The 22,312-nt window shown below is 35.3% G+C and overlaps 1 protein-coding gene across 1 annotated transcript in view; it reads right to left on the reverse strand.

Annotated features, from left to right (window-relative positions):
• The window catches only part of LOC113226757, a 94,727-nt gene that overhangs the window by 56,950 nt on the left and 15,465 nt on the right, over positions 1-22,312 (reverse strand). The window contains exons 5-6 of the mRNA XM_026459490.1: positions 14,924-15,070; positions 14,169-14,303 (exon numbers count right to left, since the gene is read on the reverse strand). Coding sequence (XP_026315275.1) covers positions 14,169-14,303; positions 14,924-15,070 — 282 coding nt within the window. The remainder of the gene's footprint in view (positions 1-14,168; positions 14,304-14,923; positions 15,071-22,312) is intronic.

Consider the following 22,312-nt stretch of genomic DNA (forward strand, 5'->3'; position numbering starts at 1 on the left):
TATCCACGCACACGTCTTCACTTTTCATCACGTGAGGTTGTAGACAAAAGTAAAAGTATCAAAAAAAAAATCAAGTGCCATTGTCGTATTGCGCAGGAGTATCTAAAATTATATTATGGAAAATCAGAAAATACCTAAGTGAGACACATGACGAGACATTTTAAGTGCTTTTGACGATATGAATCTATGCAGCGCACAGAGTCACTTGTCTATTTACGACAAAGTAGAATGTTGTCGTCGTATAAAAAGGATCGTGGGTGTCCGAGTTATCTAGTGCAATGAAATAATGAATAGTATCCTTCAGAAAATTTCTGCAATCCTCACTTTTTACGTTACGAGTTAAAGATTCTTTCCCACTCAAAATTAAGCCTCTATCTTCTTTTATAATCTCAAGATTGTAAAGAGGATAAACAGTCACTATTATTATATCGATGATATGTTATAGCTAACCGTACAGCCCTAATTATATACAGGAAGGAGGGAAAGTAAATATTATAAATAGGACATTTTGCTACATAGAGCTATTATTTTAAAAGTAAGTAATATTGCATTCAAAGACTTCAAATTTTTCTTTTCCTTATGAGTAACATGGTATCTTAAAAGAAACAAACGTCAAACTGCCAATGTATCTACAGTATTTAAAATTAATTCATCAAATGTCCTAAATGTGATCCATCTTCTTGTATGCAAATCTCAATCTTTTGATAAGTTCGCTGCCCGTAGACTCTCTTATCTTTTTATGATCGATATTCGAAATAATGCGTCTTAATTCCGTTTTTAACTTGTGTACATTGTAATATTGCTTCATGAATAATAAATATATTTCCAAATCCCTAAAAAAATAAATCAGAAATCTAATGATGCCAGGTCTAAGCTCACGGAGATGGATGTATGTACTTATTAGTAAATAATAAAACCTAGCTATGTAATGATACCTAACGCCGATATTTTTAAAAGTACGAACATAGGTAGTTAAAGCGCATTATAATTATTTTTATCAAATTTAATTACAAAATTTCATGTGGTCGTAACAAGGCAGTACCTCGGAAGCAATGTGTGACAAACCTCCCCGTGATATACTAGTTTCAGTTGATAAAGCTATGTTGCCATTATTAATATTTAATACTGAATCGGTAAGATAGCGCATTAGAGTCATTCATTATTTTGTTTATTTGGTAATGAACTATTGTTGTACATTTTGAAGAACAAGGATAACGATATAAAATTGCGTACAGTGCCTCTATTTTCTCAATGTCCCTCGGCAATCATCGGATATCCCAATGCACACGAATATTAATTTCCATGCCCATTAAATATTAGACTCAAAATCTACAATAATTTTAATTCTGAACAACGTACTTTATTGTTGTTTTGTTGTTGTATGGTTGTAACTAATTAACCATTACTTGACATATCTATTTGAATTTATTAAAAGAAAATTGTAATTCAAGAATTATTTAATTAGGAATTAAATTAAACATTATTTAAGGTACAATTAAGAATTAACTTATTATATTTTACAAACTTCGCTTATAAAATCGCGTGTGTCGCATACTGTCCTTACAATAAAATTGGCCGCTTCTTCTTTACTCTCGTAAGAAAAGACTTACTGGATTGTTCTTTTTTCACATTTATGATCGGTTCGATTCCCAGGTGACTCACGCAAGTTTTACAAATCTTTGAAATATTTTTTGTAGTACCAAGTGACGTGACAAGCAAGTCATGCGCCTGGTTAGTAGTTCGTGTGCCTGGTGATAAGCGACACGCCCGTCCATAGAGTAACAGTGCCACCCAGATAATTAAATCGCAAAGTTCTAAGGGGCAGTGCCACTTCTCCCGTCACCCTGAAACATAAGTTGATAAGTTGCACATGCCTGTAACTTCACCAGCACCCTTACCCTTCAAACCGGAATGCAGTAATGCTCACATTACTGCTTGGCGGCAGAAACAAGTAAGGTGGCAGTACTTCCCAGGACGAAACCCTTCACAAGGAGCTCTACTGCTACTAAATGCAGTATTATTTACTTTTAAAAATAAAGTGATGTCTAGATGAAACAAAATACCCTATCTACGACGCAATAAAGCACTTTTGTGAAAATTGAGTATTTCAAATTACATAAGGTGTGAAGTTTCGCAATTCGCGTTTCATTACAAGCATATGTCTCAAAATGCTTCATACGTAATTAAATTATAGGTAAAAGAGAGAAAAGTAATTAGCTACAATAAATATTACACTATTACCAAAAAAAAGTGCCTATATAATGTTGTAAATCTTATTATTACAATTAACACTTTCAGGAAAAAGATTGAAAGGGGAAAATCTGTTTAAGAAGAATAGTATAACACTATCAGCATAAACGCACCCCTAGATTGAAACTTAATTAAGTTACAAATACAAATGGTGCAAAAGTGACACCATAAGTTATAATTCCTAAAACGATTACAACATTGTAACACTTGAAATGTAGTTACTTGGCTGGGTATGTTACACGGCTGAAACTCGATACTTCATGCGTGGCAATCGCACATTTATACTTAGGGACTTTTATTACCCTGTATCGAGGCGTCATCTTCAGTGGTGTAGCATGGGGGCCCTGGAATTTCTACTGCCGCCCATGAACCTGGGCGGCAATAGGAAAGTTATTCATGTGTTATAAATATATTGTGATAAGGGATACAACTTACGACAATGATAATTGTCTTTATTGGTTTTTGTCCAATTGTGGTGTGGCACACTTTAAAAAAAAACACTATCAGCATAAAAAAAAATTTGTAAAAAAAAAATTAAAAATCTCGGGTACTGTATTTAAGTATAATAATAGGACTGTGGTAATAGACAACGAAACGACACTTTAAAATAAAAATTCCTATGTTTATGAAAGCCAATTTTCAATACACTGCGCCAGTGCCGCACTAAGGCAGCACTGGTAGGGTCGCCGTCTGATGTTGGGCGTATAAGAGATGCAATTTACGTCTATGACAACTGCCTTCATTGTGTTTCGTCTTACTCGTAAACATATTATACATCAGAAATATTTCAGAGCGTGTGTGTTTATATGTATGGCGCACACTACAATATAAATGGGAACTTACAAACGCTATATATGTAAAGATTTGATTTTGTCAGATACTGAACAAAAATCGTAATGTAGGTTCTGTATTGTATTGCAATTTAGTAGCTACAGGGTGCGAATAATACGAGGCCCGAGCTAGCTAATGCTTAAGCGGAGTGGCCACTTCCGGATTTTGTACACTGCATAGAACAACGTTTACACTTGTTTCATGTTTTTAGATCAAATTATATTCAATACGAATAGTGAATAACACTGTTAAGTCTTAGTAATCTAATGTACAACATATCGCTGCATACAAAACATTGTAACACTGTAAACTAATCACTGTAATAAATAATGAAGGTACATAATAATAATATGCCAAATAGAAAAAACGTTCATCAGAGTACATACCTAATACAAACAAAGTACTTAGATGTTATTAACATGGCAAATATACATTTGTAAATATTATTAAAAAACACACACATACACACACGCCGCACATAATTAACTAAATGTGCAATGACCAAACTCTATAAGTACATAATTTACGTAAAGGAATAGTATATACAACGTTCATTATCCATATAAATTGTTCAGAAATGTATGGTCAAGGGTGAACGGACTAAAATGTCGCAACCAAATAGTTTAATTAAGCTAACGGCTCAGCCCTTGTATTAAACGGCGCCGTTTAAACAATACCCGAGTTGACGTTTACGCCTTTAAATGAATCTATATGGAAATCGGCTTTTAAAAATATACACACAGAGTGCAAAAAGGAATTGAAAATTTAACCATTTTCGTCTGCAAAATTATAAATTTTCAAAAAATGTTTTTTCTTAAACTTTAAAGTACATCTGGCACACCGGAGTTTTCTCTCAATTGTATTAATTCAAACAATATCAAACTGAAACAAACAGTGGATATCACAAAATTTGCTCTCGTAAAACAATGTTCAATCATCCACCAGTTATTTGTATTTCCTTATTTTGACATGTCGTCGCAGTTTAGTAATATAACGAAATAATGAAATAATGTTCGTATTGAAACATGTCTTCTCCGCCCCGCTTTGGTAGATAACACACCTGATCGAAATCCACCAAGTGATTTAAAGTTTGTTTTGTATTCTACCATTGAAGACGCCAAATAAGTGAATTAATGTAATGTATACGTGAACATAAAGAAAACGGTTGTATTACTTTAGCAATGGAATATTGGGACGCACGTAAACACGAAGACTACAGCCGGAAAATGCAAAACAAAACAAACATTCTACTAATTTTAATTAAGGAAAACTACAAATTAAGTTATGTAGACACGAGACAGAGGTCGGTGTTAGAACCAAAAGTGAATTAAAACTGCAACGTGCAATTCGTCGTAAGGTGTCAAGTGGCGTCATATTCCCCAGAGTCGAAGGTCGCTCGTGTCGAATTACTGCTGCGACATTTTGGCCGTCAATCGAAGGAATCGAGGCGAAGACAGCTCATTAGCAATTATGATATGGCACAGGCGCCATTGATGCTGAGACGTTGTTGGGACCGGTTTTGATTTGACACGGCATGTAACAAGAATTCCAGATTACAGGAAGGATTAACGGTATTGTTTCTTCAGAATACTCAGGTCCCAGTGTTCTTAATTTGTCTATAGAAGGTAACGATTCCAAATGTTTCATTCAAAGTTTCTCGTAATACTTTTCTCGATCTAACCTAAACCGTTTAGGGAGTCACCAAACCATTAACGCGGAATCGTCTTGATGTGATCGTGTTTAACCACACTTGTCGCATTAATCTGGAACGTGGTTCGCGCGCCGTCGCACCAATTGTTTCTAAATCACGATCAGCCGTCCCGTGTGGAGCCACGTTCGTACGATGCGAAACGCACTTCTTATTCGCTCATACGTTCATGGACATAAACCTTTTTCTGACCGACTTAATGCGATTCTGCGTCAGGCCTTAACAGAAGAAGCGAAATCATTCGCCGCGAATCGTTTCGCGTGACGTTGCTACCAGAAGAAGCGTTCGTAGCTCTTACAAAATTATCGTTCTATTATTAAAATCAAGCCTAAGCACTGTAATTCAGATTTAACTGGTTATCATTTTTAAGTGTATATATAGGTTGATTGAGCTATTTCAGCTTACTCCGCGTTTAAGAGCCAGTGACGCATACGACCTCATTAGATTTAAAATATATCACAGAACGACTTGTAAATCAAATTTATCCAGCGTCTTCACAAATATTCGTTTCGCTCATACACCACGCACTCCAAGGATGTCATGTCAAGGGTATTTCTTTTAAGTCAATCAACAGAAGGAAGAAGCGACAAACGAAAATGTATTTAGTCTAAGTTTGAGGGGGTTATCACATTTTAACGTATCAAGTATTACGTCCTTAGCTCGTTTCAACGTGAGTAGAGTCGTCAGTAATATTCTATGACAATTGGGATTTATTAGACCTCTTGAGGCGTTATTTCGCAACTAAGCCTCGCATTTTTTTTGTATTACGTATGAATAAAGGGTCTGCTAAAACTGCATTATACGTCAAATCAAATGAAGTACCTTTATTTCATAGGTAATCAAATTACACTTTAAATCGTGTAATGTGATGTTAGTTTCTATCGAGAACTTAAGAGCTTACATATAAATGTTGGAGCATGCACTTTCTCCTGTTCTTGGTCCTTGTTCTTATTGTAGTTAAACTCTGTACATACATTTTGCAGATATGGAAGTGCATCGATCAGATCGAAAGGACTAAACTATCAATGCGTGGAATCCGCTACATGATGCTTACAACAGAAATAATAAAAATGATTCGACTTCACTTTCACGCGTAGATACAGTGAGTGTGTTTTATCGAAAAAAAGTGAATTACAATATGGTTACAATGGTAAAGCCGTAAGAAGTGGAGACGAGGACAGTCGTCGAAACGAAAGAGGGTAGACAGATATATCTGTAGTTAGAACTGTCTACCGCCTTTGTCAATCAATCCGTGATCATGGAGCGTGTAACCATTGCGAAATATTGAGATAGTGAGAAAATGTCATACCGATGTAAAAAATCTGTAATTAGGGACAATAATGATAACAGTACCTTATTTAAAGACTTCCCAATCGACTACGGCAATTTGGCGGGACAAAGGTAGATGGCACTGTTACATGCCAAATGTTGCAGTTCGTCTGAGCCAGGTCAATGTTCAGTGGAACGACATATTTCACGAAACTTTTTCGACTCGTTAGCCTTTGTTGCACTATGGACTGATCGCACATAGGGTGCCAAGTGTCGAGTTATTTTGACTCTTTAATTTGCACATGTACAGCAAAATCAATAGATTAACAATAGATAAATGGCAAAATAGCGGCGAGCATGAAAATATGAATGAAAGCTGTGAAAAGGGTTTTGTGAAATTGATGTTGAAATTAGAATTAATTTTAGATATTTTCATCAATCAGTTAATTTATCACTTAAAAATAATATGTTCTCAATGAATACTTAGCCATGTTTACAATTGAATAATCAATAATGTAGATCACACAAAAAGGAATGGCATGCATTGTCTGTTTACGGCTCGGATTACGCGGTGAATTCTTGGTATATAGGTGACCATAGTGTACATTTATATGTATCGAAAAATTTTGGATAATAAATAAAAATTTATTTTTTTATTACATTCAATTTTGTAGGTATAACATTTATGTATGGTTTCGGATTATACAAGATATAAGCCTGATACGACAAAAGATTTTAATTGATGAGTTAGAAGTACACATTTTGAGTAAAGAACGGTTATAAAAATGTTATGCATAGGAATGTAAAACGTTAGAATTTGTTGTTAGAAATGTGGGAATGAAAAGAAAAGAACATCGATGTAAATGTTAAAATATTAGGCTTTATAGTAGACGTGTATGAAAAAATATTTTTGTCAACATTTAGCACAATTAGGTAGGTACGTAAAGTTATGAGATTTTTTTCACCATATTATGTACGGACAACGGCACATCAGACTACACATTTTTGTTCGAAAATCGCGTCCAGTGCAACGGAACAACACACGTCAATGTGTAGCTTGATGTGCTGACGTGTGTACAATGAATTTATATATAAGTACTTATACTTTTTGCTCTGCTGTAATCGGATAAAAATGAAAATTCAATAATAGTTTGATTTTGCTACTGGACTGATCATCTAATAGCAATTTTAAATGATTAGTAGAAATTCTTAAAGATAAAGATATGATACGGAAGACAATGTAGAGTCTGATCAATTAGGACAAGTAGAGTACCTATTGGAGAATTAATAAATAAAAGTGTTGTATTAAATAAAGTTAGGATTTTTTTGGTATAGGAAAAGTAAATTTTAATTAGGATTTCGATATATTTTTTTTATACCAACATAAATTTAAAGTTTTGAAGTTATGAATTAAATTTTGTTTCGTGTGTTTAACAAAGGGTAATATGGACTGGTTTCAAATCAGATTGACCTTTTGCAGAGATAGGCATTGAAAAAATTTTTTTCAAGCATTAGGAAATGGTACAGTTTTGAAAGTGCTTTAGTTTAGTGCTTTAAGTTTGCAACGTGTTGGGAATGATATTAAAGTAGGAAGTTTTAAAACAACTGCCTGAATGTGTATTATTGTAAATGGTTATTCCTGTATCCTGAATAATAAAATAAATTGGGACTCAAGAGCCATACTTAGTTATTTTAAGTAGTTTTTATTGTGTTAAAAGTGAGTTATATAAAAAAGACGTCAAAGGAATATACATAAATAAATAATATTAATAAATTTATTTATTTCTCACCACAATATAACGCAATAAACGTAATAAAATAAAAGTTATGAACTATTAATGAATGAGTATAATATACTCCCGGACATATAATTCTCATTATGTGTCCTCATTTTCAATATTAAATGCTTAGTTTAAACAATGCTTGATTGCTGAAAAATGCTGTTATGCAACTTTGAAACTGGTATACTACTAAACGTAATTTCCTGAAGTCCTTATTGAAAATTTGAATTTAAAAAACCGGAGAAAACTTGTCCTTCGATAACGTATTTTTATATTCTACCCCTTTAAGGATAAAAATGCAAGGTGGCTCGAATTGTGTCCGAGAGTGTATTATTATTATTTGTGTATTTATTCTAATAATGTATGTATTTGATATTATTGTTTATATATTTACTTTATTGATGAGTAGTGTATTTATTTACAATCACTTTCATTACAAGATATTCTTTGGTTGCACCCCCCATTCCAACTGTTAAATTTCTATCCTAAGGTTGCCTGGATGAAATGGCTGTTTAGCAATAAGGCCACCGGCTATACATTATCTTACTCTACGATACTCTAATTTTTTATGTGAAATAAAGAATATTTCATTCATTCATTTAACAATTCTATAGATATTGTGGGGGGTTGATGCCTAAGCTAGGCTCAAGGCCTGTGTTTCAGGACACCAGGTCTCCACTCCATGAGAAAAACATTTCCAATAATATTTATTACATTACTAAAACTCTCCAATGTGGTAACAGTTACATAAACAATTAATCAAGTTTAATTAATTTTAAAGGAATAAAAGTTAGAATCAAGTGTTAGTAGGATTACTTTTTTCTGTTTACGTGTATTTGTGCGTGTTTGCGCGTATGTATGAAGCTGTGTGTGTTTTATTTCGAGTTATTAACAAATTAAAAATCTACATGTAACTAAACTGGAGCATTCGGTAACTTTTCAGTCTCATCACAACTTAGCTCTTGCAACAACAACGAGATAATAGAAAATAAGAAATACTTGCAAGCTATAATGATTGCTAAAACAATTAAAGGAAATACTAGGTAAGTACCCAGTTCGTATTTTAAGTGAGAACTATCAAGATTTTAAAATATAAAGAAAATGACAAATTAGGCGTACAAAGACAAATACTGTTTATATTTTTATAGCATTTTTGGTCATTATATTGAAATTATAAGGTGAAATTATAGGCACATTATGGGACTTGTCAACTTACGTCTCAGGGTGACGGGCGCAGGTGAAATTACAGGCACATGGGACTTGTCAACTTGCTTCTCAGGGTGACAGGGTGGCAGTGCCCTTCAGTCCTTTGTGATTTAAAGCTCTGAGTGGCACTGCAACTGCTGTGGATAGGCGCGTCACTTACCATAGGCGCACGACTTGTTCGTCCCGTCACTTGGTTTTGATAAAAAAGTAACAAAACAAAAATTGGCAAATTAATTTTAATTAAGTAGGTAAGTCACAAAATAAGTTATGTGCGTAGCAGTTGATGTTATTATCAAAAGAGGTTTTAACGGGCAATTCGTCGTTGGGCTGTGTCATCTTCCCCAACATCGGCCCTCATATCCCTCTACTGTTGTGATGTTCTACTTCAGTCCACGGCTCATCAGCTATTATCATATGACGCAGGCAGATAACTAGCGCGCAAACTTGCTAAATTGATTCATGTTCCTCATAAGAATACTGTAAATCTGGCTAACGAAAGATGAGACTGAGTTCTTTTTTTAAATGAAGCTGACAACCCCAATATTTATGTCACTATTCGGAAGTTGGAGTCAGTTGTGTTGTGTTATCTGCAATTTTTGTGATTCTCTTAATAATAATATGACGAAGTCTATGAAAAGCGATGTGAGAAAACTTCATTTTACTATGATTGGTAAATTTACAGAGAAACAAGAAGAGAGGAATCGTTTTCAGCAAACTCAAGAATATTCCGATTTCATTAGTTAATACGACGTAATAATTTAGATATTTGCGTTAAATTTGTAAGATACGAGCACCTTTAAACAGTCACGTACGACTGACAACTCGTGAAGGCGATTTTCTGCACTATGAGTACATAGTAATCTTAAGTAATTGTATTGTAAAAAGTTACTGACATAAAAAGGTCATGAAAGCCATAAAGAGATCAAGAATTCACTTCTGTATCTCACTTTCATGCATTTTATAACTGAAGGTTGTTTAGTTTAGAAGACAGGATTTACAGTGAAAACTTCCATGTGTGTTTTTGTGTATTTTCCGGGTCTAACCTATGTATGAATGAATATGAACAAACAACAATTCATCATTGGCTTTAGGTACTGACACACGTTTAACCATCTGATAACACGGAAGCAACCGTTTACAGTTCACAAAGCGTAAGGACAATACTGTCAGGGTCCCAGAGTATCATGAGACAGATCTATCATGAAAACACTAGATAATAGACACTCGGCGGTGAAACGCAATTCCGTTCATATAAGCTGGAGTAACTAAATAAATAAATAAGTAACACAAGCCCAAAACAAACATGTACAAACGTGGAGTTCCACTGGAACTAACTGTTCCAATGGAAGCCCACGATTTACTTAGTGAATTATATAGGTTTGTTAGATGTCTTATAAAAAATATCAACGAAGTTAATTTCGTAGAAAAAAAAGATATTCCAGCCAGATTGATAGCACGCATTTAAATTCATAAATTTTAAAGATTATTGGATGATATGCTAAATTATATCCATAATGAACATTATCTGCGAAAGTTATTAATGAATACGGCATTAAAATAGGGTTAGTAAATTTACTATAACCTTACATTTATCAGCAAAGCGTCTACAAGTGACATTTAAAGTAAAGACAATAGTGTCGAACATTTTAACATTTCAACCAAAACCAAAGGTCATTAGCGTGTTAGATCAAATATTAGGAATATACAGATGGTGTTTTATCAAAACGGTTTACGTTTACACGTTAGCATAAAAAAGTGACAACTTTAAAGAGCTATAATCTACTTATCAGTTTCGGAGCACGATAGCAGAGGCGCAGCAGAAATCGCAAACGACCCACCAAATGCCTCTGCTATGAAATTTCTACTGTATTATTTGTGTCTATTATATACTTAATTATGACTTTAGTTAAACTTGCGAACTACACTACAAAGTTCGCCAGTCATTCAATGACGCAAGCATTCAGTCACCTGCGAATTTGTAAAAAATACTTATCAAACTACCACATAAAAATGTTCGTGTGCCAAATCTTGTTCCGAACAGGTAAACTAATCAAAATATCTACGTTCGTTTGTTCAGTGTGCTAAAAATACATGTTTAACATAAATGTACCTTATATGATTGAATTGACTTCACGTACGAAAGCCATGAAAAATAAAAGAAGGCCATTCAAATCATTTTGACGATGGTTACGTCGTACGTCACTTAAGGTGTTGTTATAAAGGCAGTCGCTAATTAAATTGCTTACGTTTCTCAATAATTTAAATGGTCAGGTAAACGTAGACGTAGTGCAGTTCAATAATATGTGTTAACATCACTAAAAATCATAAGAAACGAACCCACAGAAAATGTATAAACCGAATGAATGTGGCAAATAAAAAATATTCAGATTATATTTATGAACCAATGCGCAAGCAAAATAAACACGTACAAAACGACCGATAAATTGTGGACATGCTCGTACCGTGCCATAAATAACAAATTAGTAATGCTTGGTTTGAATAATAAAATCATACCGATATGTAGTTTTAAGCGATTTAAATAATGTACCGAGATCGCGATTGCAGTACTTTGCGCACAACTTGCTGATCGAGATACCTGTACGTGTGCAGAGTGCTGCTGCTGCTGTTGTTGTTGATGCTGTTGCTGGCGTTGCTGCTGATGCTGGTGCTGTTGCTGCTGCTGGTGGTATTGTGCCACCAGTCTGATGCCGCTCAGCTCCAGTGAGCGAGGATCAAGAGACCTACTGCGGGGCTTTTCCGAATAAAACACATCCTCGTCTCTTTTCCCCTTTTTCCACCGAAAGTAATGCGCCATCTCACCGCACAATCACTCACAAATTACTGTTACATGCCTTTGATACGGTTTGTTAGTACAAGTGTTCGGAAGTAAGTTCATTTCTTAACGAGGTAACGACGCTGTTACAATGTGGAGGTATCTCTGCGAATACCGAGTGATAACTTGCCGGGGCGATGTCACGCGACGCTTCGTTATGCAATACAGAAGTGTGTACGCGACCGATTTCCGATGCTGTCAAGTTCCGCAGCCGCTACGGAACTGGGAAGTGCGCGCGGAGATGCGCGGGCGCCGCTTATCACGTCGTACTCAACACAATTGCGCACTCGTCACTCGCGCTCCTCTCCGCGGCAAGTATCAAGTCGTATCACTTCACACGCCAGCTCCGTTACCATTCACATTTTACACGTCCAATTTTATAAAATCGTGTTTAAGTAATTTACTGGCCAGCGGTTGTGCCGTATGTGTTCTAAGACACGAATGCGATCGCAATAAACATCTTTCGCATTAATACAACCGGTTTAGTGGTTTCTAATAAACAATGTTATGAGCAATCGTCTTACTCATTTACTTGTATTTTTCAAGTACGTCTAACTACACACAATGGCGATTGTTATCAATAAAATAGTTACGTTTATTGTTTGTCACTTTTCTAATTGGCAATGACTACAATTTTAAATGTGTTATCTGCGTTTCAAGTATAACCTTACATTTATGTCACGTAGGTATGTTTGGACTTTATTAATCGTTTAGATAGCAACTGCGTCACACTCTGTCCACACGACCGATATAACTCATCGTTATTATGAAAACTGGTGTTATTTCACCTTGTAAATTCACCGACACAACGTTAAGTTTTACTATTTGAACTAATACGTACTTAACTGCATAATTCATACAAGATCACACGTATTTACATAAACAAAAGCAATCAAATATCTATACTCTAATCACTAAGGAAATAAAACAAAACGTCATGTCACAGTGAATACTTACGGTGCGACAAACCCTGCAGTAACTGTATCCGATACTTTATGTATTAACGTAATGAGCTTTAAGTACACACTTGACAGTTAAGGCACAGTACTTACTTAGTCACTGCAAATATAACAACAGAAACGACAAAATATAATTACCACCACACGAATTTGTTTATATATTTATATTATTTTTTGTAGCAGTAGAGCTCTTTGTGAAAGATTTTGTCCAGGTAAGCACTGCCACTTTACCTATTTCTGCCGCTAAGCAGTAATTTGAGTATTACTGCGTTCTGGTTTTGAGGGGTAAGGCACATGGGTCTTGTCAACTTATGTCTCAGGGTGACGAGCGTAGTGGCAGTGCCCCTCAGATCTTTGCGATTTAAAGCTCAGAGTGGCACTGCAACTGTTGTGGACAGGTGTGTCGCTTACCACCAGGCCAGACCGGATCGTCCCGTCACTTGATATTATAAAACAAAAATTGCAGTGGCTCATTGTTCCACATTGGCCAATGACCTTCCATTGCTACTTAATAAAGACTTATAAAGTACAGAATATACCAACCAGAATGTCTTCTGGACTTCGAACTGAGCACTCATCTTCATATAGCGTTTGTTAAAGTTTATTATTATTGTTGCGGCTCTCAGTATTGTATAACCGACACAGAGCCCCTACAATTGAATCCACTTACAAAATAAATCAAGTGAGATTAAACAATAATAGGGAAGGGGAGAACCAGGTCATTGAACTACAATGGCTGACAAGACAGGTTAAATTGGCAATAGCATTATATCACAAAATAACTATATGATTATGTCGGAATATTTGTGATTATCGCCAACACCAGCATAAACAATCAAGACTACATTGCCGAATGTACAATCAGCTATTTTTCTTAGGTCACTCAGAAGGACAAAAAGAGCGATAATCATTGTACGTAAGCTACTTCATGAACCGTCCCTACTAAAAAAAAATAAATACGTCTGAATTATTATACATGCAACTTATTCAACAGTTTACCATAAAGTTCGTATACCAGTTCTCATTAGTGCAACTTTTTCATCACAAACCAAAGAATAATATCATTGCTAACAAAAAGAATTACTATTTGCTAGCTGAAGTCATACCCATGTAATTAGTAAGTTAGTCTGACCTCTGTGCATGTAATTCTTATTCATTTTGTTATTATTATATAAAGGCTCAAAAACGCAAAGACACACCGACAAATAAAGTGCATCAATTTCCGTTGCCAATATGCAAAGTAAATAATGTGTGATCAGTGGCATATTTTGAGTGAATTGTTAAAGTAAACGCCATCTACCGGCAAATTAGTATACTAGCTACTAACTCACCACTTTCCGTTTCTCGGAGCTTTCAATAGGCAACAGATTTTGTCCAGGCATCGAGGCGCGCCCGCGGAATATGTCCATAACTTTCGCCATCGCACTAGGCCGCCGTGTTGCCGATGCCGTTACAGTATGATAATACTGTTGAAATAAATACACAATCACATAAAATGTATTCAACTAAGGTTACAACTAATATACTATCCAAATGAAGGACGTTGCCCGTTTACCATTTTACATCCATTTTAGTATACGTAGCGGGGTTTGTAGTTCAAGAGCAGTACGATAGATGGCGTAACCAATAAAAAAACGACTGAAGTAACAGTTTTTTATTGCTAATAAATAGCAGTTTTTAATATAAATAAATAGCAAAGTATATATGAAATAGTTAAGTATTCAGCAATAAACAGGCATCGGCTCAAATATTTTTTTCCATCTACCTGATCTCAAAGTGCGTACTCATCTAAATTATCAATTTTGAATACTGCATTTTATTTAACAAATGTTTTCATTGAAATTGGGTAGTTAATGGAAAATTCATGGTACAAGACCACATACTAGTACACAAACGATAAAATTTACTTTTGTAAATTCAACATTAGTCGTACACACTTCAGAACGTGTAAGTGCGTGATGAGGTGCGTTCGTTACCCAAGACAAGGAAGAAAGTAAAATTTAATCAGTCATTGCTGTTATAGCATTGTAAGTTTACAAAAATGTGACATCGATCATTCTTTGTATGAATTTACAAATGCTCTTACCCTGGTATCGCTTCCAGGATGCGGGTGAGCCGAACCATCCTTGGCTTTGTCTTGCGTCACCACAGAGGTGGTGGGTGTTGCTTCTGTCCTGGAAGGTTCCGATTTTACTGGTGTCTCGCGCCCCGAGCCACTCGATTTTGTCATGTTCTGAAAAACAAGTGATAAACGTAACAACACATTTAGAGTTTCTGCTACTACAATGTCAAATAAATTTGTACCGTCTCCCGTACTAGGTACCTATAACACTTTTGTTTCCAGAATCGATACTTCCAATGAACAAACACTACGTCAGCTTAATTTTTGGTCATTTTCTGTTTATATGTAAACAGTCCTATTTATTTACTAATATCATGCACCCCAAATTTCAAGAAAACAAAAAATAAAGAAAAACTAAAAAAAAAATAAACAAAATTCGGGGAGCATGATATTAGCAAATACCTAAATAAAGCCTTATTTACATTAAAAACAGAAAATGAACAAAAATGAAGTTGGCGTAGTGTTTGTTGGCGGCATCGACATTTAATGAAACAATTATATCGCTAAACACGTTGTCGATATTACCCACATATCAATTCACAATTGTGTAATCGGTTCCTGAAGAAAATATTTAGTCTGTAAAAACGATTACACCCCTGCTCGGGATGCGGCTTTTCGTATACAATACGTAGCCCAAGGAGAAATTAATTAGGTACGCTTTTCTAACGGCCTAAACTGAAATAATAATAATAATAACGCACACACTCAACATAGCCCCGCAATATCGTTCACACGTTCTCCCCTTGAAGCGACGAATTAGGTACGCGTTTCCAGCTACCGTATAAGTTTAAGCCATTAAAAAATCGTATTTAGAACATGCGCTAGACTAATGCATTTGTCAGGAAATGGTATTGTCAAGAAATAGTAGGAAATTGTAAATGCAAGGGTGTGTATCGATATCCGCAAGTATACAATTTTATATGTATATTTTTAAATTCAAGTGTTGAGGATATTTCAATTTAAAAATAATTATATATAATTTATTATGTATATTTATATATCAATTTCTCATATTAATTTCACCATCTGCTTTTTTTAGTGCAACAAAGTGTAAAAAAATAGGTATAAATAAATATTTTTTAACGTGGGAAAATAACGTATTTTTGTCGACGGACACACAAGTCAAAGTCAAAGAATCATTTATTCCATAGGTAAAATAAATTTACACTTGTAAACGTCTTATTTAAGCTACTGCTACGCTGACTTCCCTGAGAAGAACGAGCAAGAAACTCTAGCTAGGGATTGCTCTTTTCAAATAAACTTAAATGCTATGGACTATGCACTTTGAATAAAATTTGTGTGGATTCTGGAGTCATGTCGTCTGTCCATGCATCTTTATCTAACACGTAGTCTTCAATTTGTAATGAGTTTTCAATCAAAACATTTTTAATGTAGTTTTTAAACTTAGGAAATAATAATCTTAATATATGCTCCGTAATCTTATTGTCAAAACGTATACAGTTCCCCATAAAAAAGTCGTTTACCTTGGTTAAACGAAATCGAAACCGAACCATGAGTTCGGACTTAGCTCTAATATAAAAATATTATGGATATCTTCTTTCTTATTGAGATTATGTATATTTTTACGGGCATATAAATATTTGAGTAAATGTACTGTGATGTCACATTCATAGTACCAGTCTCCTTAAACTTTTCTCTGGAAGATATAATATGCGGAAACCATTGAAGTTTACTATCTTAGGTCACTCCCAAGAATACTGCTTTATTAACAAGGTCTAACAATTCTCCGTTTATTTCTATGCTTGGAGCAGTCGATTTTAGGTTAAGTAATTCAAATTTAACATTTGTCTTCTTGGTATTAAGCAATAAATAGTTAGCATTTCATGACTGTCTGTTTTAAAAATCAAGGATGTGTCGTCAGAAAACAATACTATTTCGCAATAGTCCTTAACAAAGGATGGCAGATCAGTAATATAAAACAGAAATAAGCAAGGTCCAAGTATTGAGCCCTGTGGAACACCCATTTTTACCGGAGAACCCAAAGAAGTCACTCCATTTATGTCTACTTTCTAAATTGCACCGTTGAGACATGACAAGTTCCGACGCCTTGCCATTTACACCGTAACATTCCAGCTTCCTAATAAGAGTAATATGGTCCACGCAATCAAATACCTTGGAGAAGTCAGAGAAGACACCAATAGCGTTCTGGGACCTTTCCCAAGCATCAAAGATGTGTTTTAATAACGCTACCCTCGCATCGCTAGTCGATCTACCACTAGTAAACCCGCGTTGTTCTCTATGAAAAATATAATTCCTACCAAAATAGGACAGTAATTGGGTAACCTATCACAAACTCGAATTTCTTTTTTCCGAATTTCATTACCTACTCCGAAAACGGTTCGACTTTTTTGCATTAGCGCGATAACAGTTTTTGTCCAAATTTGCACAAACACAGAAATGTCTTACAGCAGAAATATCATTTGTCCGAAAACCTATTATTAAAATAATTATTACACATACGTATTCTTTTAACAGAAGTTTGTTTAGTCTAATCATGTTTGTTATACTGTCTGTTTTCCATATATTTAGATTGCTGAAAATTCGTTTCGACAAAATTATTATTCTTGTATAAAATTGTACGCCATACAATTTTACCGTACAGTTCCAATATTCTGGATTGTATTTTGCTGATGCACAGCAAGTCCACTTACGTAATTTTCGTCACACCATTGTGCTATGTTTTTGCTGTCATCTGAAATATAATTTAAAAACAATGTTGTGGGTTTAGGTTAGGTTAGTATATGAAAAAGACGCACGAGCCAAGCGAGCGAAGCCTGCGTGTCGCGGCAGCGGCCGGCGAGTGCCAGAGCCGAATTTGTTTGCATTACCGAGACGGTACGACCCCCTCCTGTGGGTTAAGGTTAGGTTAGTATATGAAAAAAACGCACGAGGCATGCAAGCGAAGTCAGCGTGTCGCGGCAGCGGCCGGCGAGTGCCAGAGCCGAATTTGTTTGCATTACCTAGGCGGTACCACCCCCTCCTGTGGGTTTAGGTTAGCTTAGTATATGAAAAAGCCGCACGAGCCGAGCGAGAGAAGCCGGCGTGCCGCGGCAGCGGCCGGCGAGTGCCAGAGCCGAATTTGTTTGTATTACCTAGACGGTACGACCCCCTCCTGTGGGTTTAGGTTAGGTTAGTATATGAAAAAGCCGCACGAGCCGAGCTAGCGAAGTCGGCGTGCCGCGGCAGCGGCCGGCGAGTGCCAGAGCCGAATATGTTTGTATTACCTAGACGGTACGACCACCTCCTGTGGGTTTAGGTTAGGTTAGTATATGAAAAAGCCGCACGATTCGAGCGAGCGTAGCGAGCGTGCCGCGGTATCGGCCGGCGAGTGCCAGAGCCCAATTTGTTTGCATTACCTAGACAGTACCATCCCCTCCTGTGGGTGTAGGTTAGGTTAGTATATGAAAAAGCCGCACGAGCCGAGCGAGTGTAGCAAGCACGCAGCGGCAGCGGTTGGCGAGTTCCAGGGTCAAATTTGTTTGCATTACCTAGACGGTTCGACCCCCCCTGTAGGTTTAGGTTAACTTAGTATATGAAAAAGCAGCACGATCCGAACGAGTGAAGGGAGCGACTACAACTCGATCAAATTAACTTGCATCTCGTTTACCATATTTTGTAAAGATGCGAGGTGCTTTAATTTGACGAGTTGTATTTTGTGACACGTTCTAATAGTTTTAATATCTGTAATAAGAAATAATATAACAAAAATGTATCGTTTTTTTACAAAATAAAAATATTCAATTAGAAACATTGGTCAAACGGTTTATTGGGGAAATAAAAATCGGGAAAAGAATAACTTTCAATATGTCAAAATAGTTAAACTTTAAATGGTGTAATGAAATAAACCGTAACGTGTTTTCGGACAAATGAAACAAAATCTATTCAATAAAAATCTAAAGGTTTTCGGAGAAACAAAATTCTATAAATCATGTTTCTAGCTTGTAACCCAGTAATTGAGTCAGTATAACCTTTTCGAATATTTTACTTAAAGCTGGTAAAAGTGAAATGGGCCTAAGTTGCTAGGATCAACTTTCCTACCGCTTTTGAATTAGCGAATAACCTTGCTGTATTTCATTAAATTGGGAAAAAGAGCTTTGTCAACGCACCTATTGAAAGCAACACTTAAATGTTGGGAAATTAGATCAATAACTGAGTCTATAACTTTAGTTGATATGCCCCAGAGATCTTCAGATTTTTTAATTTATATTGATTTAATAGCTTTTATGATGTCTTGTGGATTAACAGGAAATTAAATAAACTGCCACAAACGTTAACAACCTTTAGGAGATTAACGGCAAGAGAAGGGGAGGAATTTAATAATTCCGTAGTATTCACAGAAATTTCCGAAAATAACGATTCAAAAGCTTGGGTTACCTTGTTCTTAGATTTTATAAGTTTGCCGTGTAATTCTAAAACTATATCTCTATCGTGTTGTTTACCCTGGCTGACTCTTTATTGACTACGCTCCAAGTAGTTTCAGATTTATTTATCGATTGTCTAATTTTGTCGTTGTGAAACTTAACCTTAGCAGCTACACATACTTATTAAAATATTTTTGAATAATTTCAAACATATTCTATAAAATTGGAATTAGTATTATAAGTTTTCTTAGCATATAGCTCATACAAACGAGACCTCCTCTTATGATATCTACTGTTGCCCAGTCGTTGAATTTAGTATTTCTATAGAAAGTTAATGTTTTCGATTTAAATACATAGTTAAATTCATTTTTAATTAAACTAAATATCGAGCTGCATAAAGTATTTGGAACCTCCGGTATAAGAGGTAGGGAATTTAAACTGTGACGGTGTGACCTCCTTGCACCGTCATCTCACCTCTTTGTATCGTCTCTCTCCGCTTGTATCCTATCATTTTTTATTTTACATGGTATTTAAATTTTAAATTTGAATTGTTCCATCTTCCTTCACTTTTTCATTTTGTTTTCGTACCACGGTCACTCCCAGCTCGACCGCCACAACAGTCGGAGCTATTACGAATTCCATCGCGAATAATCGCTAATTTTGGTTCTTTACTACGTTTATAATCACTAAATAAGCTAAATCATGTGTAATAATTTATAAGTCTACAGCCTTCGTGTACCTATATCTGTAATTCAGTTACTCGGCCCATTTAGGGGTAAGTGCCTTAATAATAAAGTGTAGGGAGTGTTTTATACTGTTGTACCTGCTTTTTTTACATTTACCTTTTTATTGTTACAACCCTTTCTTTAAACTTCTTTAATAAATTTTGTGGACCGAAAGTTTCCCGTTTCATTGCCGTGAACCTGTTCACGGCTAGTTAGGGTTACAACCGTTTCAAAACTATTACCGATATTATTTTGAAATCTAATGATTCGTTCTGTGGTAATCGGTCTGCAGAGAAATTTGTCTACTTTCTTGCTCATTTTACAATTAAAAGAAGCCAATTGGCCACTATGGCCTGATATTAAGCAATTTATTATTGATTTAGACACTGCGTCTGTGTTACAATAGATGTTATCAATACAAGTAGAAGAGGAGGCAGTGATGCGAGATAGTTCTAAGAAAAGAATAACCAAGTTAAAACTTTTAAACAAATTAACGAGTCATACAGATGTACAACAGTTTTCCAACAGGTTTACATTGAATTCTCTACATATTACTATGTTTTTTTTATTGAAAAATTCCGCTTTAAACTATCTTCCATAATTAATTCAAACTCTATAGTTTTCGAATTTAGAATATTAACTCAGCCTAATGAAATTTAAATTTACCGATGTTAGGAAAGTCATGAAACTGTATCAAGAAATTGACGCAACATAACCAAATTTCTGTAATTATCTTGTAAATTGCTTAGATAATCTAAATCTACTTTCGTACAATCGCACATCTTTTAAGTACTAGACAATTTCGTGTAAAACATGTTTTTAAATTACTTTTTGCCATTTTAAAAGCACGCGGTACGCCAAAACAATACTTCTTTAACACATAACATAAAATGGCCTCGCAATTGTAGCTGGTCTATGAAACGCGTCGGTATTAACACTTGAGAAAAAAAAGGTGCAAATCCGTGTCAGTAAACGATTCGATCAATTAGAACAACTGGTGTTGTAGATTTCTCGTAACTATCTGTTTAATTTACAAAAATCAAGCATGGTATTATAATTTTGGTTATTTAGAAGTTGTACATTGTGTATAGTTTAAGTAGAATAACAGTAAAAAATGCTGAAACTAGCTTCTTAAAAGTAAAAACAAACGAAATCGTACTTGTAAATATTATTCAGATAATTTCCATTGACACTATCAAAATGAAATAAATACTTTTTTGGGCCCGACTCATATCTGTCAGTGACTAACACAATAACCGAATGCACGAGAAGACAGTAAATAGAAAAATTTTCACTATCATTATTACTATTTTTGGGTGTCTAATTAAGATTCTGGCTTCTCTTATAGCCAAAGATAAATTTTGGATTTTGTAATGGCAATTTAAGAGGCATTATTCGCTAGCAATAGCGCAGTCGACCAGGTTAGGGACTCGGGTTCGAGAAGCGGCAAACGATAAGTGCCTTATTCTGCAGTTCTGCTGCCACATTCCCCAGAAATCCAACCGATTCAAGTTATTTATGAGGCTGGCTAGAATTAACCAGATTGCAGGCAAAAATAATTGCGGCTTTTATTATTATTATGCTACGGCCTAAACGACAAAAGATGATTTTCTAGATGGAGATCCGTTGATTGGTTGATAAAGATATTATTATTTTGTGTATCTTTTTCTAGATTCTCGTCGCTCCTATAGCTCAAAAGATAATTTTTGCTGTTTGGCTAACACACTAATCCGTCACAGGCATATGTTTTCTAGAAGTCTCACGATGAATTATGGTACACGATGGTATACCCTAAAGCTTGGTTCATATCGCCGAGACGTAATGCCACGCGACTTGTCGCGGCGCGGCGCTGCATTAAAGCGTGCAGTGCAACATTAACTTTGTCCTCTACAAAATAAGATAGATAGTATCTATCTATCTATCTTATTTTGTAGAGGATAAAGTTAATGTTATACTATAGAATATACTATAGATATGCAATATACTATAGAACATATTCCCAATTAAAAAAAGTACATATTTTTTCAAACAACAAAAAACAAAAGAGTAAAGCAGGGCAGTGTCGCGCTGACTCCGCCCACTTGTCTCTGACAGTACAAAGTGTAACTTAACGTCTCAACAATAACGTATATTTCTTTGAAAAGCAGCCATCAGCTGATTTTACATGCACATATTAATATAATAGTCCAAATAAGATGACCTCAGTGGCTCAACAGTTTGTACTGTCGGCACTGCATGAGAAGGTT

Source organism: Hyposmocoma kahamanoa, unplaced genomic scaffold (genome assembly GCF_003589595.1).
Source record: "Hyposmocoma kahamanoa isolate Upper Pololo Valley unplaced genomic scaffold, ASM358959v1 100021, whole genome shotgun sequence".
NCBI lineage: Eukaryota > Metazoa > Arthropoda > Insecta > Lepidoptera > Cosmopterigidae > Hyposmocoma > Hyposmocoma kahamanoa.